The 25045-nt window shown below is 45.4% G+C and overlaps 1 protein-coding gene across 5 annotated transcripts in view; it reads left to right on the plus strand.

Annotated features, from left to right (window-relative positions):
- LOC119166621 (SH2 domain-containing adapter heavyweight) overlaps nt 1-25045 on the plus strand; it is a 232187-nt gene that overhangs the window by 177805 nt on the left and 29337 nt on the right. For 4 of the 5 annotated variants that reach the window (XM_075891526.1, XM_075891521.1, XM_075891524.1 and 1 more), the window contains 4 exons: nt 11462-11668; nt 13319-13782; nt 17250-17510; nt 23554-23766. In XM_075891526.1, the coding sequence (XP_075747641.1) occupies nt 11462-11668; nt 13319-13782; nt 17250-17510; nt 23554-23766 (1145 nt within the window). The remainder of the gene's footprint in view (nt 1-11461; nt 11669-13318; nt 13783-17249; nt 17511-23553; nt 23767-25045) is intronic. The other variant, XM_075891522.1, reaches the window with a different exon arrangement.

Genomic DNA, 25045 nt, shown 5'->3' on the forward strand with positions numbered 1-25045 from the left:
GCCAGTAAGATATTATAAGTGCGACGGTATCATCCTAGTTGCCCAACTCGCAGTAATCCTCACGACGACGAGCTGTCAGGCGCGGCTGTTGTCAGGGGTTACTTCCTATCCTCCAGGGCTTTCTTTCTTCCCTTTATCTGTTATTTTTTGTTGTTGTATGATATCGTGAGAAGCGGAGCTAGTTATCATCTCGGAAAAGGCGACCACTCTCTTCGACCGTTGGCTATTTTCAGCCGCTGCTGTGAAATCTGCTTTTAGCCCGGTATTAGTAGTTCGTCTCGGTCGCACGCTGGGTTGCCTGTTGTGCGTTACATTTCGCTCTTACTCGGTTATTTTTTATCGCTCTACTTTAACCGGCAGATCGCAGCGTAATATCTACGCCTTTCGTGCCAAATTGGACGGAAAGTGCCGAACATCTGTTCTTAACGTTCGAGCGGGAGCTTACTCGTATCGCTCGCGCTGGAAGAAACGTGACGCCTGGATGAGAAAAATACGGTGCGAAGGTCTGCTACGCGCCAGCGCTGGCCGCTTTCGCGATGAGCTGGGCTTGTTCCGAGCGAAGGGCGTCACAAACAAGCTCCGGACGAACTGCGATAAGGTGGAGCAGCTAAGTTATTGCCCGGCTCTTCGTTGCGGGCTGGCGCGCGGCACATGTTCCCCAGCCAGTGCAGAGTGAGCTGGAAGAGTTCCTATATGAGCCTTCTTATAGATTCGCTCTCTGCGACAAGCAAACTTCGGTCTTTTATGTGTCGCTGCTTTCATTATTTAATGTTCATCTTTCACCGTTTTTTACTGTTCTCCTCGAAGTAGTAGCAAGAAAAAAAAAAAAAAAAGAAAGACCGCTGTGTTTCTGTAGGCGTTGATTAAGTGGGTCGTAACATTTGAAGTGTCCCGAACGTGCTCAGAGGTGTATGGATCATTATCGCTTACCCTAAAAAAAAAAAACGTTCGGTAACTAGTACGATATTATTGGAACGTAGTTGTCCTACTCAAATGCTTGTTTACCTTAACTCATTATGTTTTCCCCTCTGAAAGTTTCACGTTAAAATGAAGCTTCCATATGCCTGTTGTTGTAAAGAAGTCTAAAAATAAGGTCACGCCACATGTTGTAAGTTTAAAATCTTAAATGGGCTTTTTATTTCTTAGTGCTTATGTCGCTGAAACGAAGCCAGACAATGCGATTCCTTCGTTTTGTCCCGGCGCTCGCAGCATAGGTGCTTGCGATTTATGAATGCCTGTCATGACGCTGTGGCTGCGGCCATTTTAAACACCTTACACCTTCCTGTCTTGCGTATCATTTGGGGTCTGTGGCATTACATTTTGTCGTTTTTATGTGTTTTCGTGCTTCGTAATTTATCGTCCTCCTAATAAGCTAGTATGCGAACGAGACGCCTGCTTGCAAGGTAGCTTCGTTTGCGTCCATTAGTGCCCACAGTGGTGCACGCTTTACAGGGGCGGAAAGAAATAGTGCGTTGTTCGGATTTTATTCAGTATCCCTGTCGCTTCGTATACTATCAAGTACTTGATACAGGATCATCTTAATGCTATTGCAAATCGATATTTAGACAGTACTAAAACGTAGCTTTAGAGCTTCATCGCCGGGATTTCCTTAGCCTTGCAGTCGGAGAGCCGACATGTATTTTTGTGTAGCAGCTTTGCCGCATGCGCGCTTGCTCACGGCGGTGCACGCTTTACAGGGGCAAATATTTTAAAGCATTTAGCTCGACTGTGCGACCCCGAAGTGACCCCTGGAGACTCATGTATTGCAGTGCTCGATAATGATCGATATTATGAATAAAAAAAAAGATAGCCACATTCTAGTGAGAATCAGATACGCTGTTGGAGCAATCTCGTTGGACTGAGCAGCACTGGTGTGCCTTAGTGGCTTAGCTTTTTGGTGCACACTTTTACAGACAAAAATTAATTAATTTAGAAATGTGTTGCGCGCGCGTGCGTGCGTGTGTGCGTGTGTGTGTTTGTGTGTGTGTGTGTGTGTTTGGTGTGCATGTGTCGCCCGTTTAGGCTACACGCTTGACTTACCGCACCAAGTGATTTCGAAAATGCTCGTGGGAGGGATTTACTACTGCTTGGGGCCTGTTGTTTGTACCTGGAGAATGCAATCGCTGCGCGGAACATTAAATAAATCTCAATTGTTCCCCGAGGGAGCCACGCTTGATCTCGTTTGGTGCAGACGTGTTTAAGCTTTCGTGGGCCATCTACACAAAGTTCAAGTTTTGTGCAAAAGTTGATGTGCGCGGAAACGAAGCTCGAGAGTTCTTCTGTCCGGAAGGGTAAATAAAAGAGACATGAAAGTTTAGTCGCCGTCTCCCTATCGTGCCTTTTCCTTTACCCGCGTTTTACGCTCCCTTTTCGTTTTTCACCACCGTCGTTTCGGAGGATTGGTGGAGATTGCCTATATCGCCTCTGTATACACGGGACTTTTCTGCCTCTCCTCTTCGCGGTGCGCCCCGAACAATTTTACCTGCAGTGAAGCACACACACGAACAAAAAGGGGGATGCGCTGAGGGTGGTGGCTCATGCGCTTGTGCGCGGCATTGAATGCTTCCAAATTGACAGCACGCGAACGAGGAGGGAGAATGAATGTGCAGCGTGGCGAGCCACCAATTTAAGAAATAACGAGGAAATGAAATGTAGAGATAAAGAATAAAAAAATGGTATTTTTGGAGACCGTGCTACAGCGTATCCGTGCGTGCGCGTGTTGAGGAGAAATGTAATTTTCGTCCCGGCGTATTAGAAACCCATTCCGGGTAAGCCTTCGGGAGATACCTAAATATGAGACGACAGGTTAGAAGGGGGGGGGGGGGGGAGATAGAAGGGTGTACGAAAAAACGGTATAGGAAGACGAAGAAGGCTATTGATGGTGTTCCAAACCTGATGAGAAAGGAAGCTAAAAAGACGACTTTGAAGAAAGGTGGGCCATGGGGAGTTTGGGAGAGGAGGTTGAAATTGTCACGCAGTGTGCTTTGAAGTGCTGTATCTTTTCCGATGAACGTTCTAAAAAACGAGAGCATTTCGGAAAACGAAGAACGAATAAATGAAAAACCTAATGCCCGCGGGCGAGCTCTGGGCAATCCACCTCCGTGCGCCCTATATTTGCCTATATCTTCCTTCATCCAGTACGTAATCTCGGCAGTTTATAACCCATTTATCGTCAACGTCGGGGGCTGCGTGACTCTCTCTCTCTCTCTCTCGGGCTTTTCTCTTTTTTTTTTCTTTCTTCATTGGCCATGTTCACGGTCATTGCTGTCTCGCTACTAAATCCGCTTTCTACTTGTTTTTTCTGAAGCCTCTGACAAAAGTTTTCGAGCTGTGTTCTTTACGACGAACCGTATCTCTCTAACGCCCTCTTCTACGTTCGGAACGTTTTCGCCTATTTATTGTTGGTCACCGTCTTATAGCTCTTTGTTGAAACTTATTCCTTCCAGCAGCGTCTGGCCTTTGTCGCTTCGCCTCGCTGTTCGTGCGGATACATCGTCAATATACGGGACCTTCGGTGTGAGAGGCTTTTCGCGAAACGAGTGCTGCGCTAGAGCTCTCGCGCTTCCTTCCGTTCCCCCATCTCGCTGGTTTCAAGGCTGTATCCCGTATGAAATATCCTGACTGTGCACACTTCTTGCATATCGTTATCATTGCTTTGGTTAAGAGCTTTCACATAACGTAGCCGAGGCATGGCTCATGCGACTTCCTTCTTTTTTTTTTCAAGCTCCGGTTGTTCGAAGGGGTAGAATAAAAAGAAATATACCTACTCGTGCATCTGAGCCTATCTCTATATATTTTGTCAAGTTTGAAGAGATAGTGCGAAAAATCCTGTTTACATTGCCTGGCTGTTCGCATGAGCTGTTAATATGTGTCTTTGCGAATCACAACGCGAGCCGTGAGCCGACAGCGAGGAAACACGTACACAGTGCAGCATACATGTGGGTGTAGTTCTTGTATGATGCCTAGTTCGCGGAGAAATTCGTAGCATTCTGAACATGTCCTATTTTTATGGACGTTTCTTTATGTTGTTTTACTGCTCGCGCAAAAAATTAGGAGTATGCCTGCTAAGGTTCAGCAAGCTTGTCAGAGCTCGCTTCTTCGCGCTATTACATAGAGAATAAACTCATAAGGCAATTCAACATTCAATTGCTCGTAAAGTACTGTGGGGGCCTTATATTCTACCGTCTCTATATTCATAGCAGACCTGTCAATATAGACTCATAAATTTGAAGTGTGGTATGGAGTCGTAGAACTTCACGGACGTTCTAAAACGGGTTAGCTTGTATAATTTCTACACGCTGAGCAAATCAGACAGCGTTACAGGTCGCATTTACAAGGAAGAGATGCAACTAACTGTTCTTTTAATTTGCATCACTTGCCAATGACGTGCATTATTTTTCATTCCGGAAACTCGACAGGTTTGTATTTCTTTGTTTAGCCTTGAGGGTAGGCTTATCCGTATATTGTTTATCTGTGCAGTGTTGTTAGGACTAACTCCCACTTGTAAATTTCTAACGTCTACGCTTTGGCAACAGCTGTGGTATATTTTCTTGCGATCGATTAGGTTACACGAAACAGGAAACCTCTAATAAAAGCAGTCATGTATTTTCAAATTAGCTTTAGGCTTCGCTTCCTGCTTCATATATCGCATGCTGCTGTCTCGCAGCATTGTCTGAGTTCTTCCGACAGAGTGCGCTTTCACTCCGATATCCTTACTACCGTAGCGACACGGCCATTCGGACGTCTTACAGGTTCCGCACATCTACTAATCCGCTCCCGAGGGAAACACTGTCCACAGATCGGTTCGCGTATCTCTCCTTGTCGGAGGTAAAAAGCCCACGCTTCCTATACACTCCCTCCAAAGAAAAGGCGGCCTCCTGGGAACACGGTTGGCAAAGCTATGGCTTGTCAGCGATCTACTCAATCGACGCTTGTTCCGGCTTAAGTCGAAGCTCGGGAGACGCTGCCGTCTTGAACGAAAATCGCCCCCCCCCCCCCCTCAATATATCAGCCCTTCCAGCGTGTGTACACTGTCGCTCGCATATCCCGTTGTTCTCCGTGAAAGCTTCCATTCGATTGGATGCATGCTCTCCGGTGGCTTTATGTATATGAATCCTCGGATGAAGCGGGGGAACGCTTTATTGAGAAATAAAGGTGAGACACAGCCGCTGCAGACGGTTGAGTGATTCCTTCGGCCGTATGCGTATACTCTGATTTACGTATATCTGTGCAGCGGCTGTTGAGGCTAGGATAAAACAGAAAGGCTTAAATAGGGAGGGTGATCAGCTAGAAACGACGTCGTCAGATAGGGGAGAATTCCCGAAGTTGTTTGCACATGTATAGGAATACTCTACGAATGACGTCCGCCTGTTCGGCGACTGAACCGCGTAGTATATATAATGCACTCTAATGACGTTACCTAAACGCCGCTTGACATTCAGGAATCGCTATGACGGGTCGATTTGGTGATTTATTAGGTGATGCGGGGGGCAGCTATTGCAAGACTGCACAGTTTTAGAGGGACATCGTGTATTGGGATTATACGAAGGGGGTTTGGGAAGCGAATGCCAGTCAAAAAAGAGGAGAAGCAGGAGGAAATGTAGAGTCGATATACAGTACGTGAGATGGGAGCCGCAGTATATCCCAGCTCTAGGAAAAACGGAATCGTCCTGTCCGGTCGGTTGAATCGCGTGTCTCTCCCTGAGGCAAGTATCGCGGACGATGACACGAGGATGTGGAAGAGACGGGAATGGAAGGAGAGAAAACGGGAAGTGCGAGAGCCGACCTCCCTGCGCGGCTTGGAATCCCGAGGGTTTGTGTTCCGCGTCGCGTCGCAGGGAAGGCCCCGTCAAATTTGGCGAGCCGCTCGACTTCCCCGGGCGTAAGCCGTTCCGCGTTGTCCCGAGGACAGAGTGCATTTCTATACAAGTTGATCGCGCTCGAAATGAGTGGTCTTTATATATACCGCGCTAATCTTTAAAAAAACAGATATATGAGAAAAGCCTTTACGAAATAAGGCAAAAAAGGGCAGAAGAAATTGGCAAGTACGCGGCGGCAAAAATATAACAGCACGACAAAGCGAGGCAGCTTTGATTCAGCTGTTCGCGCCCTTCATAATTTGCTGTCGGCTCAGCCCTGAGCGCGCCTCTACTTCCATTGTTATAAGTTTCGCCTTGCCTCGGGGAGTCATTACTTCCGGACACACTAATCACTTCCCTAATACTCCCATTCTTTCGAGCGATTTTCCTTATCGTGTCCTTCCGGTAATCCCTTCGCGTCTCATCCGGCAGCGTAGTCTTACAGTACCCTTCGAGGATTATTATGTCGTCTTTGCCGTCTGGCATCAACATTCAGCGACCGAAGCTGGGAAGTAAGTTTTTTTGTGTTACAGAGTCAAGACGACGCCGTGGAGGCCTTCATTTTCGTAACAGTGTCGTTCTAGTAATCTTTTCCTTATTCCACGGTTCCAGCTTACGGTGGTAATAGCCTTCCTGATTTATTAACATGGAGCGGTGGTTCTGCTGTCTTAGCATACACATTTTTAGTTTATCGACGTCACAAACCAAATCTGATAAAGCAAGATAAATGTTATTTCGTGTCCTTTTATGTTTCGTTATTGTGAGAAAACAGGAATGTATATTTCTCCGCATTTTTTTTATTTGTGAACAACAATATGTCGGTTATAACTTTTTTTACAGAGAAGCAGTTATGCTTTTCGTTATGTCGTTAGGCGTTCGCTATCAACATCATGAATGATTTCTACGTTTCTAGCGCGTGCAACTCGATAACTCGCTCGTGGCGCTCTCTCTTCCCCTTCGCTCTCTGAACATGTGCGCCCGGCGCGGGCTCTACCGCTACACCAATTGGTTGGGTGTGGTGTACAGTAATGTGGAAATATATGAGCGCACAAGGTAGAAGGAAAAGCACTCGACAGGGGAGACGCTCACTTACAACTGAACTTTTATTAGAAAATAAATATTTCCACATTATGTTGTACCAACTGTCCCAGCATTCAACTTTAGTGGTGTGCAGTAGTTCGGATGGGCAAGAGAACGAATACAGAGAGAGAGAGAGAGAGAGAGAGAGAGAGAGAGAGAGAGAGAGAGAGAGAGAGAGAAAAGAAATGTAATGGCGGAAACGAAAAGAGAAAAATTGACAGTGAGAAATCATCTTGATGAGGCTGGATTTGAATCCGCGTACACACGATCCGAAGGCGAGCATCGTGTACGCTCGGCTGTTGACACACGTTAGCAGATTGACGTCGCATTCACTGGGCTGCGGTGTCAAACTCCTTATCTCAATTTTTATTTACACAGAGCTTGTCTGGCTCCTTTTCCTAATTGTTGGTTTTGTGGAGTCCGTGAGAAAAGAGACCATTATCTAATGTGTTGTAAAAGATACGCCGCTTCTTCTACGCCCTCTTCTAATGTTATTCCAATATTAATATTATTATTAATAATATTAATATTAATATTAATAATAATATTATTATTCTAATAATAATAATACGCCCTCTTCTCATATCGGAGTTAAACACACCAAAGGTACTTTTTTTTTTTGGGGGGGGGGGGAGGGGGCTTAGTTCCTATAGGATACAGCGACCGGACAGTTGCCGACGCATTACAAGAATTTATTGAATGTTCAAAGAGAGTCGAGCTGTAGAACCAATCATCACTTCTAAACTTCAGGTTTCCAAATTGCTTTATTTATTTATTTATTTATTTATTTATTTGTTGTTGTTGTTGTTGTCGTTGTTGTTGATGAAATTATCTGCTTCATTTTCTATATCCGCAGTTTTTATTTGCCACTTTCTAGTATTTAACAATTTTTTCCTTCTTTGCTATCATTATTTTAAAAGACGTAAGCTAACAAAATAAAGTATTTCGTTAGAGCTACCTGGTTTTTAGTCGATTCCTCAGCGTTGGTATGCGCCATTCATATATTATAGGCTCTACTACTACTACTACTACTACTACTACTACTACTACTACTACTACTACTACTACTACTACTACTACTACTAAGTTAGCAGAGTGATAGACAGCATTTTATAGTGCAATAAACCAAGAGGGTGTGTAAGACGGTGAGGCTGAGGTGGAGAGATGAGAGGATGAGGAGGATAAAAAGAAGGGAGACAGTAAAGCATATCATATACAGTGCGAGAAAGAAACGTAGAAAGAGACAAAAAGACAGTAATACAGAAAATAAACAAGAGAAAGAAATAGAAAGAAAAAAACATGTAAGGAAACAAGAAGCAAGCGGGAAATTCAAAGAGAGTGATACATAATGGAAAGAGACAGAAATATGGGAAGAAAAAAAAAAGGAATATGAATGGAATGAAAAAGAGCCACGAAGAAATGAATAGGAATAAGAAAAAAAATAGAAAAGAGGGAAAATAAATAGATGAAGAAAGATAGAGAAAGCTAAAGAGAACCAGAGAGCCACTCTGCTCTGTATTGGGCGCGAGGCCCACCACCGGAGGAGCGGGCGCTGCAATCGCGGTAACGTGGAGGGTTAGATCACGTGATATTGTCTCGCTCTGGCGAAGGAAAGCTGGCGGTTGGATGCGTTGTTTCTAACTTTCACTTTTCAACAGAGTCGTTTTGCTCTCACTTCATAAGTGCGGACTTCTACAGACCAAACAATCCGGAAAGTTGCAGTAAGGGTTATCAGCGGCGCGCCACAGCGCGCTACGTGTGCGATGTGACTGCCACGGCCGCCGGCAGTGCCACTGTCACCTCTCTCTTTCTATACTGATGTGGTTGTTAATTCAAGTGCATGGGGTTAAAATTAGTACCGACCATGATTTTTGACATAAAAACAGAATGTTTCAGTTACCGCACGGGAACCTCGTTCGCAAAGAAAAATGCATGTGCAAATAGTCCGATTATGTATATAATAAAATACGACGTACGTGCGTACATGTGAGGGGAGTTGCCGTCATTAGATTTAAGAATGTGCGCCGTCGTCTGCATTGTCAGAAAGTCAAGATAAAAGTCTGAAGTCCAGTTTTTTCCCCTAATTTTTCATAGTTTAACCCTATTTCGGCCTATTTCGTAGCCAGTTGCTTTTGCGTATTCGGTCAACGCGTTCGACGAAACCTTTTTTACATCATACATGTGCCGTTCCAGTCTGCTAAAGCTACTTTTTTCGCTAAGTTAGCTTTTACACAGACTTCGCCACCCCCCACTCACTTCCCTGGGTGTGTCTGTCCTCATGTGTACACGCGATCACACGGGTTCCCGTCCGCCAGGGGTGTAACCAGGAGTTGGCACACCAAGCTCGTGCCCCCCCCCCCCCCCCTCAAAAAAAATTTTTCCCATGGCATTGCGCACAAAATAACAGTTGACCCCATCTGCCTACCGGCCCCCCAATTCTAATCAAGGTGATGCCCCTCCGGGAAAATGTTTCTGCCTACGCCCCTGCCGTCCGCGACTTCAGCTCACGTGGTTCCTTCCTTATACATCTGTAGAATGAGCCCACAGCTACTATCACTTCTTCTAAAGTTGTTTTGATCTACAGACAAAAACGCGGTCAGCTTCGAAAGCTGATGCTTGTTCTAATAGCTGCCGTGAAATGCCACACAGCTTATGAATGAAGCTGTAAAAAAATTGCCCCCAGCGCCTCGAAGAGAATCTTGAAGGAATGCGAATACATGTATTGCGCCTAGAGGACACGGCGTAAATTCTAATGGGGTAAAAGAATGGTGAGACATGGATTTGTATCGCAACCATTTATTCACACATTCATCAGCCAGCGAACGGTTGAGATTGAGGCGTGCGCTTCAGTTCATTTATAAATACGTACGTGCGAGTGGACGGGAGAATAGGGCGCAGGGAGTAAAAAGAGAAAATGGCGAAAGAAGGAGCGGCGAAGCACTGCACCTACCCTCTCCTACACTCTTTCGACACCCGCGGGAGCTCCATCGAGCTACCGTGATGCTAGCACCCTTGCACTCTAGTGCGCGCTCCTCCTCTCCATTACTCCACTACTACTCCTCTCCGCTACTCCGCCCGCACCAGCTGCTCCGGTTGCTAGGGCTGAAGATAAGCGTGCGCCCGAAGCTGTTGCTATAGGAGAGGGAGTGAGAGCGGAGATATAACACCTGCCGGCGTGCGGGCACCGACAGACGCCTGACATGCCCCGACTAAGAAATGCATTCGCATTTAAAAATCGACACTGGTATTTTCACTGAAACATGAAATTGCCGTTTAGATCACGGTATGCAAGACATACTCGCAGCATGCTCATTCAAGGGCGCAAAAGGATACAGCTGCTGCACAGTGCATTTGCCATGATAATGGAGCACGGTCAGGATCGCATTTTTTATCACGATTTACCTCTTTGCAAAATCTGGGGAGATGAGCCAGTCAATCATAATTTTCACCCATCTGTAGCTCGATGCTGATCGAATGTGGACTGTGTGACAACCGTACGAAATTTCTGCAATAAATTTAAAACCGTGCCGCAGAAAAACTTTTTCTCCTGTGAAATTTTACCTAGTTACAAATCTGAATGAGGCACGCACGTGCATGATGCTCTCGCGTGGGCCTGGAATCATGACAGAAAGTTTGCGGCTGCATGCAGCTGTGAAAATGCTGTGCTGCTTCCCACAAAACGGAGAATCTGCTTGCTCTGTGCTTCGTAAGGCTATGTGCGCTAAACAAAAGTGCAAACTTGCACATGCTTGTCGTGTTAACCTCGGCCTATCTTTAAACGCAAACCTGCAATAAATGGCATGGTTGCACGCATTCCTTTCAGCAAAAATAAGTCTCTTTGTTGCAAGCATGCGTTAATACCGATTGGATGCTTCAATTGGACCCTGAATGAGTCGTTATTTTTTACAAAAGCGGCAAAACTCAGCCCCCGTGGTTTTCATACAGGTGGCCATAGCAGACGACGCTGGCAGTCGGGCATTATGAGAAGCATAAAACTTTTCTGAAGCAGTCATTTAACACATCCCACAGTCAACGAAGAAGCTGCAGCAGTATTGTTATGGTTTCATGAAGTACAACAAGAAAAACAATAATTAAAAAGGCGATGCGAAAGTGGCTGCGCACGAAAAGGCTGGTGGAGCAATCCAACATGTACGTCACAGGGATGCGTCCGCATGGTGGCATCACGGTATGTCAGAAATATAGAGAAACAGATTGCTCAGTAAGCGGAGATGTGCCTGTGCTTTGCTGTGTCAGGCTTTGTTTGAATCAGTGCAAGCTTCCCGATGCTTTTTCAAAGACGATTTTTCAAGCACTCAACACCTGTGGTAGCAGAAGTTAGCAGCGCCATCAATTAAAGGGAGTAACTCTTCATGCTTTAAAGTTTTCGTCTTCATCAACTGGCCTATGGAGAGATAAATATGAATTGGATATTAGTGTAATGTCATCAACATAATAGACATCTGTGTAATTATGCTAGCTGTTTTCCTTGTTTCGGGGTTCAATGTACTTTCTGCTCTATGCAGCGGCTCCTACATCACCGAGCGTCAGCTGCGGCTCGTCGTCATCGAAGAACGCTGCCGAGAATCAGCGGCTCAGCAGCAGTGGCAGCAAGTCAAGTCCTCAGCCACCACCGCATCAGTCGCAGGCTTCCGGTTCAAGCTCCGCTTCGGCAACCTCCGCCGCCCATAGCGAACCCGGCAGCAAGGCCTCCAAGACAGCGGATGAAGCTGGTGAGAAAGGCACATTCAGCTGGCATGCACATTTCTTGCAGTGTCGAACGCTGGTGTTGACTCCCTGTCATGGTGTTCAGATACCTTACTATATATCGAATTCCCATGGATGCCATAAACACTAAGTCTAGCTATAAATGGCTTAAACGTAGGTTGTCGACTTTGGACATCCAATGTATATACAAGCCCACCATTTCTATTAGGCAGTAAGGAAAAAAGTACAAGTGAAGGAACATTGGATACTTGCATTACATGTTTCTTCTAACACGAAATTGTTTTATGCTTGAGTTCAGGAAAGTTTCAGTGACGTATTTTCATCATGGAAGTGACGTCGAAAAAATATGTTAAATAAAAAGCGATGAAGTAGTTCTCTTAATGGGAGTGGACACCACGACCTCTCTGTTCGCGACAGCAGATACTGGGTATGCTATCCACTGTGCTACAATCACACACTTTGTAGGGTTCAAAAACACACATTTGATATCTACCACTGTTTTCTCACAGCGTTCTTGTTAAACGGAAGTAATGCATCATGACTTTTGATATCCATGATTATTTTCTCCAATGCATCGATTCTGCACGTCTATCCTATTCGGTGAGTTTCTAGTACGATAAGTGCAATTTTGTCAACGCCTTTATACACAGCCAGGTGGTGACCTTACTCAAAGCGCCAGCGTCACTTGTAAAACATCTATTCATACCAAAAAGTGTCCTTCAGCACGCGCTCTCCACTTGCCCTCGCCACGTAAAAAGTCACGGTTGGTCAACAGACAAGACACAATGCGTTGGGTTTTTCTCTAATTAGGCAGTGGCATTCAAGAGCTCCAAATGTGCTGAGTAGGCTACCTTAGCCCAAGTTTGGTGCACAATCAGTCATGCTCTTCTGGCTAGCACATCACTTTCTTTGGTTTCCCTCTGACTGTTAACTTCTACAGCCACCACAGGCATCTATGACCACAAGGGCATGTTTAAAATTAATCATCAACGTCACTCGTCGGGATGCAGATGCATCCCTAAGCGTCAATGTGAATGCATCAACATTGAGCGGCACTCTGTCAAATACCAACAGACATTGTATAAGCTCTCTCTCACAAATGTACAGTAAACATTAAGCTAGTTTTGTAACAACACGTTTTACTTTAGTGTTTTACCGATTCCCGTGAAGGAAACACAAACCATGTTTTTTCTTGAAATGTTCGCAAAGAAGGCTATCTAATACCATTGTTTGTCTCGTAATTCTGAAACTATGGAACACCAACAATGTCGGCAATGAAGACAACGAACTTCACTTGAAAAACAACAGTTGAAAAAACATGTGATGCATGCTTGCATTCAGAGACATTATAGGATTTAGGACTCTTTAAGTGTGTGTGTACAGTAATAGCTGTTTAAAAAAGCTCTTGTTCAATGTTCCAAGCTTTTTTCCTAGGAGCTTATTTTACGCGGACGTATAGCACATACCTTCTGCCTGCCAGTGCTTTATGATGCATCATTTCACTGTATCATGGTTTATTTTGAGCTTTTTTTCAATATGAATTCGCACCAACTTGCCCAAGTGCCTCTACACTAGATGACGGCTGGTGAACAGAAGCTGTCTTTAACACCACATAATGCTCAGTATGAAGTGTTATTTGCTCACGTTGGTTTCAGCAGCATCAGCAGCGGCGTCGGCAGCAGAGGCATGCGGCGACGACGCGGGCGACGTGCAGTACTGCGACCCTTGGGACACGGGCCCAGCCGCCGTGGCTTTGCGGCTACTAAGGGCCGAAGAGCAGCGCAACAACAAGAGCCCCACTCCGGCGCACGCCGCCACGCCCGCTTCTGCGGGGGGCGTGCTGTCTGCCGACGAGATGGCCCGCCAGAGGCATATCTACGAGACGGCGTTCGACTCTCGCGTCAAGCAGCGAGACCCGGACCAGGACTTGGACCGCATGGCCCAAAGCCCAGTACTCCTCTCTGGGCTGCAGCAGCAGCAGCCGCGTGCAGGTCCACTCTACCCGGTGCCGTCGTCATCCTCGTCTTCGGGAGTGGCAGTCACGCCAGGTCGCAAGGGGGGCGTCACGAGGCAGCCTTCACTGCAGGATGCCTGTGGCCCAAAGCCACCACCGCATCAGGTATGTAGGAGAGCATCTATGATGATACTTAGAAGTGCTAAAAAAACACAGGAAACACTAGAAAGGAGAACCAGACAGGACGAGTGGTGACTTAAAACTTTCAGAAACCTTTTGGTGTACAAGACCTGGTGAATTTCTGCAAGTAAACTCTAGCTTATAGAGAGCGCTCATACGGTCTAGTTTTTTTTCCCTGTTTTTCACTCTTTCTTCCTTTTTTTCGCTTCTAAGTATCATGCTAGATTTGACTCGCTCAGTATCTGTCGTTCAAAGCCTAATAGGTAGGGCAGTCTGTTCAGTGAATCTACCATTTATTTCAATTCTCTCGATCCAAAAGTGCCCCTTGAGTCTGATTTATGTCCCAAAATGCAATTCAATTTGACGTAGTGAAGAACGAAAAAAAAGGTGCGATGACTTCATTGTAAACTAAGTTATTCTAACTAGTCACAAATTTCTACCATCATTTCCTACATCAGGCCGCTTCTTTGCATAACCAGACCTGATATTGACCTTTGAAACAGTTGTGCATGATCATCCCGTTGCACGTAACTTTTGATGAGAGTTTGCATTGTCTTCTGAATTAATTTGAGTCCAATAAACTCTGTAATCTCTGACCTGTAAATACTAGGAAAAAAATTTGTTATAATTGAATTTTCAAGATAAATGAAATCACGAAAGTTAAGGCAGCTGGCCCTGCACAAATTTAATTGACCCCTCCTCAAATGGTGTCAGCAGTATTTTTTATAGTTCCTTGTACTTTCATACTAGATACGTCTTAGCTTACAGTACGGAAAGCTGCTTATACTTCGTAAACTAAAGCTTCTGATTAAAGGGGCTACTACTTACGTGGCTCAGACATAATGAATGTTACCAGCTGCTAATTTATGAGGTACAAGTTATTAATTTATGTGTCATGATGAATTGCAAAAATTTTTTTTCTATCCCAAAAGAGTAAACTGAGTTCAGAAACAGTGTACCATCCTGCCTTAGCAAATGCCCACTAACGATACGTGGCATCTACGGCTCACCGTCAGACGAGCGTTATGCGAATTTTTTCTTATGAAGCTGCTACCTTGCTTTTTTTTTGCCGTGAAACCGAAGCAAACAATCTCATCAAACCACCCCTTCACTGTTTTCACTCTGAGCACCAAGTGAGCATCCTCATTATGATGAAGCCACGATCTCGCTCAAAACGCCATGAGCTCGCATTCTTGTCTCGTTTGAGTCCAGCATGTGCTTTGATTGTGCCTGCTCAATAGCGCCGATTCTTTATGCCCTCTGAAAAGAAAGGGAGAATGTAGCTGGGCGTCCTTCTATTCTACAACGATAGCCTTCACGAATTTGTCACACATTTCTGTACGCTATCACCTTGCACCGAGTACTGTACTTCGACATTGCAAACGGTGTGCATGTATGCGTGCTATCAACATGACATGCCATTTTCGATAAGGGAAGTAAGCAAGCAGGCCAAACGACAGTTGTTGTTGCGGGACTTAAAATATACAAATGGTGATTACTGTTCTCATAGCGTAGTAAAAATTTATGTATATTTAGCAGCATCCTAAATGAGACGGGGAAAAAAAAGGAAACGCTCAAAGCTCACCACTGTTGCGTGAGGCTGCAGCAAAGCGGTGAGCAGCGATTCGAGCAAGGATGATTGGTAACTGCAAGAAAAAAGAAGGAAGAGATTAGCAGTCAGTGCGTACTTCTGGCGGTGTCCAACTCGGCACTTGGTTCGAATTCCTGTGCTACCAGGCGCCTGCTGGTTTTGAACAGCGGAGCTGTATAAGCAGATCATTAGTTTGTGACAGGTGAGCAAAAATTATTAAGACCATGAACTGGCATGCACCCCCTCATCCTCTTCTGCACTCACTCCCAAAGAATGTGTGCCGAGTGGTCTAATATGGCCTGGATAACCCTGATGGGCAAGTGAACGAGTACAGAGAGAGAGAAAAAAAGAGAGAAACAGTAAACTTCTTGCCAAAGAGCGTCTTGGTGAGGCTAGATTCGAACTGGTCTGCCCGTAACCTGTAGGCGAGCGTCGTAACCAATGAGCTGTCCAGGCGCGCTAGCAGACCATAGTGTAGCCTTTTGTAGTATGTTATGCCAAGGGGTCGGGAAAGGGAAGTGAAGGTAAGGAGGAGGGAAAGGTGTAGAGGCGAGTCTAGCACAGCAGAGAATCAGAAAGAGAGAAATTTGGCAAAATTAGTACAAAAAGAGAAAGAGAGAGAGAGTCAAAGAAAGTGTGACAGAAAAATAGAGAGCCAAAAAAGATGCAGCAAGGGAAGAGGAGAAAGGGGAAGCAAGCTTTAAGTAGAGAGAGACATAAATATAAATGAGCAGAGTACATACATACATACATACATACATACATACGTACATACATACATACATACATACATACATACATACATACATACATACATACATACATGCACGCACACACATGCCAATGTGCATGTGCATATGGTATGATATATGCACACACTCAAAACGATGAGTGGAACGAAAAGTTTGCAGCTCCACGTTGCAGCTTGGGGATCAGTATGAAGTTATATTAGTTAGTGAGAAAGGAAACCTATTTTATACTGGAATTTCTGGAGTACTTTGTCATTTATGATAGGAAGTAACCCCAATTAGGGAAGTGTATAAAGTATGTAATGGACAATGTGACTGACATTGCGCAACAAGCTGCGATTCCACTTCGTTGGCACCCACACAGTTTTGGAGCAGACATCTCCCATGAGTTATTGTGTGGCACCTGGTCTTGTTGCAATGGGCCATCACTGCCATGCTGCTAAGATTGTTCATGTATCTCAGTTGCAGTTTTTCACAAGGCATTCTCTTTTGCTTTAAACTGCGGCTAGGACGGCAACTTTTTGTGAAAAGAAATTAATGTAGGCATTTACATGGCACATCTTTGTTCTTCATGCGTGTTCATCGTGTGGCATTCTTCTTCGTCATTGGTTGTAGGGACTCACCTTGACTGTGATCTGTGATTTGGGTGTAGTCACGTTGCCATGTCTATGAGGTCTACTAAAGGTCATATTAGCTACTGTATTAGAATATCTTGAACTAATGTACATAACTTTTTGAAAAGTTGTAACATCAGTGCCACAAAAAAGGGTGTACATTTGAGCTTGTTATCTTATGCTTCGATCACTAAAATTCAACTCATTGCTAAATGATTAGTAGCATTCATTTTTCACATTGTTGGGGGGTAGGTGATAAAAACGATGGTGTTTAGTAATGACTTTGGCACGAACTTCTCTTTACAAACTTTGCGTCATCTTAGTAATCTATTTATCAAACATAGGTGCACTTTGTGCGATTAACATTGGTTTGCTCTGTCTGTGATGCTTGTGCACATGTGGCAGCATCAAATGCTACTCTAATAAATAGCAAAAAATGTTTTAAAGTAGTGCCATGTACCAATGTTACAGTATACTTTCAATTTTCACCACTTGCAGGGGAGCAGTAGCAGTACCTCAGCATCTTGTAATGTTCAGCAACAACCAGCACCAACACCTCGTGGTTCCAGCAGCAGTGGCAACCCTTCAGTTCCGATTCCTGCCACAAGAGGGCAGGGTTTGGCGAGCAAGCAAGCGTCGGCGGCCGACAAGGCCATTTACCAGAACCACCCATTACCACAATCCCCAATTTCCGAGAATCCCCCTGCTGCACCTCTCGGCGCAGTCGCCGTTAAGCGCAGCATCCACGCAGGCGTCAAGGTTAGGAGTTGTTTGCTGATGGTTGGATTATTCCTGCTTTCCTTCAATACGAAATTCCGTCATGTATCGTGTTGATGAAGCTGCTTTCACATATATCTCTGCATTCTCCTGCAGTGCTCGTTTTCTCTGACAGGCATACCTCCAATGCTGAATGGCCATATGTAGGCTCCTTTAAGCATAGCACTAAGCATCTGTTTGAAACTGCTGCTGTTGTCGGCCTCACAGATGGCAGTAAAACAAAGTAGAGTCATACTTCTTACAGCTTTAGCATGCTTTTGCTGCACTTAAAAAGCAAGGTAGCAATGAGGCTACCCAGTGGCAAGTCAGACAAGCAGGTAAAGGAATTGTAAAAGTAAGAGGCCTCCTTGTATTTTATGGCAAAACAGTACTGAAGAACGAACATGTGAGAAAGATGAAGCATTCCAACTAGCCCACTTAAGAGCTCTTGTGCAGTTGATTTCATATACAGTCAGCCCTCTAGTACACTACTCAATATGACGCCCTCAAAAAAGACAAGGTATCGTACCACTTCTATTCCAGGCCTTGGAAGTCCGTAGTGGCTCTGTCGCATCCTGTAAACAACCAGTGCAGAGAAGTGAACAACAACAAAAAAGCAACAGATGCATGCAGCTTGTCCTAATGGTGCGAGGCTGGAAAGGAGAGCAGAACCTATCTTTTTCTATGTTTTGCTAGTAATCCAAGCTTTTGCCAAAGATGTTAAGTTGTTATCACTAGTAAATATGGCTTGTATGTCTAAGCGGGCCTGCAGTCGGGTGATGAACAACGTTTATTGTGGTTGAAACGAAGTAGATATAGGCAAGAATGGTGACGTAACAGGTCACGTGATTTTAACGAAATGGCCGGTGACATTGGAGTGACTCAGCCATGTTACATCTCCCTTTTCTTAGGGAAGCAAATAATTACGTTGGTCTTTCTGGTTGTGGGTAGCGGCAGGGCTCCCGGCGTGGCCTTGTGCTTCTCCGTAGCTCTTGAGCGGGCTGGGCGTCCTCTGGTAGTTCAAACTCGTCACGAGGTCTCTCTTCGGGATGTGTAGGTGCGTCTCGCAGATGCTCGCGTGTGCGTCTAATTTTCTGGCTCTCTTCCGTCTTCACCACCACGGAGCGCGGCGTCTCAGCTGGCCTTAGAATAATGACTGCAGGTGTCCAGGTCTTTTCATGGGTATCGTATGTAGTCACCCTCTGGCTACGTGATAGAGGTGGCAGGTGCCTGGAGCGGCGATTGTAGTAGATCCTCTGGCGTTGACGGATTTCCTGGAGACGGTTATGGACGGCTTGGTTGGGCACAGTTTCCGGCACCAGGTGGCTTGAAGGTACGGGCAGCAGGGTCCTCGTCTGCCTTCCCATCAGTCTCTGCACAGGGGATTTCAAAACAGAATCTCGCAGTTTATTATGCCATTCAAGCAGAGCCATGTGGAAATCAGGCGTTCTAAGAGAGCACTTCTTTAATAGCTTTTTTGCTTCTTGCACGGCCCTCTCTGTCATACCATTTGAGCGTGGATGATATGGGCTTGACGTTACGTGGGTAATGCCGAGCCCATATAAAAAGTCTTTGAATTCTGTGCTGTGAAATGGCGGCCCGTTATCGCTGCACAGTTTAAGCGGTAATCCATGAGCCGAAAAAAGTTCTGTGCACCAAGACTTCAACTGATTAGCAGTGGTATGGCGAAATTCCCTTATTTCAAAAAAGAAGGAATAGAAATCGACAATAATGGCAAACTGTCGGCCCACGTAAAAAAATAGGTCCATTCCTACAGCTTCCCAGGACAAGTTTGGAACCTCATGGCTCAAAAGCGGCATCTTTGCGTTTCGGGGTTGATGCTTTTGGCACATTTTGCAGTTTCGGCAAAATTGCTCTATGTCGCTTGGCAGGCAGGGCCAGAACATGACGCTTCGTTCCCGGGCCTTCATCTTATCGGCTCCGGGGTGTGCGACGTGCAAAAGAGCCAATATTTCTGCTTTCATCGAACTTGGTATGATCACCTTGTTGCTGCGAAATAGGAGCCCGTCTTGTGCGTGTATCTCCTCCTGATAAGACCAGTATGGGCGGATGGCTTCTGGAACCTCGTGCTTCTTGTCAGGCCAACTGGTCAGCGCATATTGCCGCAGCTTGGAGAGACTGGTATCGTTGTTGGTTGCTGCGAGAATACTTTTTAGACGGGGTTCCGAGGCTGAAACAAATTCCAGCACATTTACTTGAAACTGCGCAGTTTCTTTGCACATGCTTTCTGTGCTCGTAAAATGCGACAAAGCATCCGCAAGAAAAAGATCTTTGGCTGGTTTATAAACAAGTTTGATCGGATAGCGCTGCAAGGTCAGCCTCATGCGTTGCAAGCGAAGGGGACACTGATGCAGCGGCTTGTTAAGTATTGGTACTAAAGGGCTGTGGTCGGTCTCTACAATCACTTCTGCCTGACCAAAAACATAGTCATGGAACTTCGTTCAACCATGCACTATCGCCAACATTTCCTTCTCAATTTGTGCGTACTAGTTTTGTTGCGCCTCTGTGAGCGACCGCGACGAAAAAGCGATAGGCCGGCCATCTTGCATGAGAACTGCGCCGACTCCTAATTGGCTTGCGTCGACTGAGAGAATAAAAGGCTTTTTAGGGTTGAAGAAAGCTAAAATGGGTGCTTTCATCAAGGATTGACGCAATGTCTCAAAACTGTTTTGCTGCGCCTCTGTTCAAACCCATGGAATGTCTTTACGCAACAGTGTTCGAAGCGGAGCGGTTACCTCTGACATGTTGGGAATGAATCGCTGCACGAAATTTATCGTACCAAGAAATACTTGCAGTTCTTTCTTGTTCTTTGATTCCGGTATTCCAAGTATGTCTTGTACCCTCTCCGGATCAAGGCGTAGGCCTTCTGTCGTGAGTATGTGTCCCAGATACCGGACCTCCGGCTGCAGAAACGCGCTCTTCTTGGGGTTGGGTTAAGTCAGAGGTTGTGCTGTTGACACCGGGATAACACAAGTTTTAGGCTGCAGTCGTGCTCTTCTTTAGTTCTGCCCCATACTAATACGTCATCCATCACAACCGCCACACAGGACAAGCCTTCTAAAACGCGGTGCATTGCTGCTTAGAATATTTCTGGGGCCGAAGCTATTCCGAACGGCATGCAAAGGAAACGATAGGGACCATATGGAGTGCTGATGGTGCAAAGTTTGGAGCTTGGCTCGCTAAGCCGAATTTGCCAAAACCCTGAAGCTGCACCAAGCGTAGAAAAGAATCTTGCTCCAGCAAGCCTGGGAGCGACATCCTCTAACGTTGGCATGGGATAGTTTTCACGGAGTATGGCTTGGTTGAGCAATGTTGGATCCAGGCAAATTCAAACTTTGTCTCCTTTAACAACGGTAACCATATGGCTGGACCATTCTGTAGGGTCAGTTACCTTTGTTATGATGCCCTGATCCTCCATACGCTGAAGTTCCGCTCTAGTCTTGTCCTCCAGGGCCACGGGGACTCTTCGAGCTGGTACGACGACACCCACGGCGCCGGGCTTGAGTTTTATTTCATACTTGTAGTCCTTGAGCTCACCCAGTCTTGTGAAGACATCTGCGAAAGGTTGGGCTGGCTGGCACAGTTGATCGACATTAATGTGCTGTACCCGGCGGATAAATTCAAGGCGTTCGGCTACTGAACCACTCAGAGTAACTGGTACACTTTGCTTTATGATGTAGAATGTTTCGTGTACCACCCTCTCATTGGCTGAAAGCCGCAGGTGTACTTTTGCTTGGGCGGTTGCCTTGTGGCCGAAAAATGCTGTTAGCGGAACCCGGCAAGCCTGCTCTGGTAGATCCGGTAGCTTTGCAACGTCCCTCCTTAAAATGACGTAACAATTAGCCCCCGTGTCTAATTTGCAAGTCATTGGTTGGCCTTCAACGTCCACCGTAGCGCTCCAGTGGTCTGTGTTGACCGTGCTCGCTGTTAATGTTTGCAGAAAAAAATCGCTGTCTTCTGCGCATAGTTCCCGTTGTTCTTTCTTCTTGTGAGGAACGGTTCGCGAAGGCGTTGCCGATTTGCATGCTCGGGCAAAGTGGTTAAATCCTCCGCACTTATTGCATGTTCTACCGGTGGCGGGGCATTTTTCACCGCGGTGTGCGCGATAGCTGCAGCTGCCGCAGGCATCCCCTTTCTTTGCGACTGCGTTAACTGCCGTGTCCTGCACTGTCTCCGCGGCTTCACTGATTTCACAAAACTGCTGTTTTCCTTGCTCTTGCGTGCGACAGATATCGATAGTCTTCTTGTATGAAGGGTTTTCCGCAATCAGTTTCTGCTGCAGGTTCTTGTCATGAATACCCAGGATAACACGACTGCGCAGAATCCGGTCTTCCATTACCCTAAATTCACAGTTTGTGGCTAACATTCGTAGCTCCGTCAACCACTCATTGAAAGGTTCGCCTTCCCTTTGGTTTCTGGACCCAAATAGAAATTCATGATAGGTCAAGTTCGTTTCTGGCTTGCAGAACTTTTCAAACTTGGCAATTAAGATGTCTACGTTATTTTTGTCCTCTTCAGCCTCAAACGTGAAGGTGCTGTATACCTTCCTTGCCTCTGCGCCAATAATCACTAGCAACGTGGCTGCTTGCACTTCTTTCACTTGTTTTGTCAACTGGGTAGCAGTGGAAAAATAGCGTGAACTCACTCTTCCAAGTTTTCCATGCAAGCCAGGCGTTGTCTGATGTGTCCAGCGGCTTTGGCGGCGGCAAGATTGTTGACGGCAAAATCGCTGGCGGCGTGGCCATTTCAGCTAGGCACCACTGCCACCATGTAAGCGGGCCTGCAGTCGGGTGATGAACAACGTTTATTGTGGTTGAAACGAAGTAGATATAGGCAAGAATGGTGACATAACAGGTCACGTGATTTTAACGAAATGGCCAGTGACATCGGAGTGACTCAGCCATGCTACAGTATGACTTACTAGTATGGCTAATAAGTATGACTTCTCCAGTTTCAGTAGGTTCCCCACACTATGCATGTGTTACATGGTTTTGTCAGGAGCATGTCACAGGACTAACTGTTATGTGGTTGTGTGGGAACATGTCGCATGAGTAGTTGTTACGTGTTGTGTGATTTTAGTCACGCGACTAGTTGTTATGTGATGTTACATCATTTTAGTCATGTGACTTGACATTAAAGCTGCTGTCACCAGTAGCGAACACAAAACTCGTAAACTCCGAAGGGCCTACCGGCGGCCCTGTTGTCATTGTTTAGTGCATGATCAATCACTTTCAACTTGATAGCAGCCGTGTAGCTTCAGTATCGCCTCATAACATGACAAGATTACCGACACAACATAGAAAACACACCGCAACGCGCACTTGCTGCTTTGGCTTGGCTTGGACTGGATTGAATCTCTGTGCAATAATAGTAGGCTTGATGCATAAGAGATGGCGCCAGATGGCGCATGCTATCATCATCAACGGCTGGAACGAGCGAACGACATTATTGAGATAATTTTCAAGGATGCTATACTTACTCAAGGAAAAAAAAAATTGTATATTTGTTGGGTGATGGGGGGGGGGGGGGGGTGAGGATTATGTGAGTGCGAGGATTACGCAAGTAAATATGGTAGTTACATGGTGTTGCGAGATTCATAGTCGCATGACTAGTTCTTATATGATATCACACTTGTCAATACTCGAGCACACGGCAGAGCCGATTGGCATCTTTTTTGTTGTGGTAGGGGCACTGCATCATTGCTGAAGCCATCAGTATCTCGCATGTTTGGGGACTGATCTTTTCTACCTAAAAGTTATTCTAACAAAAGGTACAGAGCATGCCGTTAGTGTGTCCCCATATCTGGCTCACTTCAGCTTAGTCACCAAGCTTATCTGCTTTTTTGTGGATCATTCAAAAAGAACTACCATGCTGCTTATCTCTGGTTTAGGTGCCAACCGTAACACTTCTAATTGTTTCTTTACTCAAAATGTTTCTCTGACAATCTAAACATTGCTATAAATTTTTGCTGTGGACTGTTGCAACATTGAAGGAGTCACAAGCCTTAACCCTGACTCTGGCTCAGGTGCTCCCTTCAGAGCCAGTGCGGCGCCCAAGGCATGGTGGCCACCGCAAGGAAGGAGAGCCAATGGCCCTGGCGCCGGTGCTGCTCAATGGGTTCCGGTCCACATCCTCAGATAATGTGTCATCGTCTTCCTCTTCTGACAACAGTCCCCGCAGGCCTGACGAGAAGCGAGGCCGACACGGTCCACTACAACCAGTCACTGCTAATTCCAGTGTGAGTTTCACAAATTCCTGTTGGCAGGTTTTTCATAGTGCAGCGGCAATCAACATAGACAATTTATTGTTTCTGTCTGTTTATCTGTTCTATTACATTGCAGTGGATTGCCAATGCAGAAATAATGGTAAACGTGTCTAATTATACGCTCATAAAACTTTTAATACACAGAGAAAGCTTTCGAAACCATAATAGAAATCTCAGTAGCACCTCTCTGCCTACAAGAAAAATCTCCTGTAAATGATCCACGACCCACAGGCAAAAAAAAAAAACATATATATGTGTAGCTACATGCATTGGTTTGCCCAATCTAGGCGCAGATCATGAAGTGCGAAGCTCAGAAAATTGAGACATATACTTAAAGAAACAGGCACAGGTAGGCACATTGCTTATACAATTTGCTAAAACAGGCCTGGTTAACATGATTGCCCACCGAACAAAGGACTAGAGTTGTCCATTCCCGATTTTCGTGCTTTCAGCATTGCTGGATGAAGCGAATAAGAGCACTTTTTCATCCATATCTCTAGAAATCAGTGCTGGGCATATATATTTTGAAATTGTATCGTGATACGATACAAGCTACTCGGGCAAGTATTTGAGATACAAGCACAAGATAGTGCAATCATAGTATTCGATGCGATACTTTCCATTTGTATCTTAGTATTAGAGGTGTGCGAATATTCGAAATTTCAAAATTTCGGGAATAGTGTTTTCTATTCGATTAGATTTGCATTGGAACTTTACTGTCTGAGCTCTGAAGACATGTAGAGTCAACATCTGGTTAAACATGACCCCTTCAAATTTTTAATATGCTTCACCCGCGCACATTTTTGTAGTGCGGCAAAGCAGTCTTTCAAGCTTTGCTACGTTCGACTATTCGAAGAACTAATACGGTCAACGTCAGTCCAATTAAAAGTGGGCCCTTCAGATTTTGGATATGCTTTATTTCATTACACTTTCGTACTGCTGCCAAGGTGCCTTTTAAGCTCCGCTACAGTTGCAAATGTATTGACTCAAGAAAACGCTGGTTCCAGCACGAAGATGATAGATGTGGCAGATGTGGGGCTCAATTAATGCTTCTGGATCTGAAATTGCGGTAGAAAGTGCAAAAAATTGAAAGCCAAAAATTTTCAGCATACTGAGTTTGAGAGATTTTTATATATTGGCATCTATGAGGCAGATTTGAAACTCCGCATTTCGAAGAGAGCACACCCTTGTCTGCCAGATCAGTTGGGCTTTCACAGATGTTGAAAGAGGAGGAGAGGCTTAGGAAATGCCA

This window comes from Rhipicephalus microplus, chromosome 1 (genome assembly GCF_043290135.1).
Source record: "Rhipicephalus microplus isolate Deutch F79 chromosome 1, USDA_Rmic, whole genome shotgun sequence".
NCBI lineage: Eukaryota > Metazoa > Arthropoda > Arachnida > Ixodida > Ixodidae > Rhipicephalus > Rhipicephalus microplus.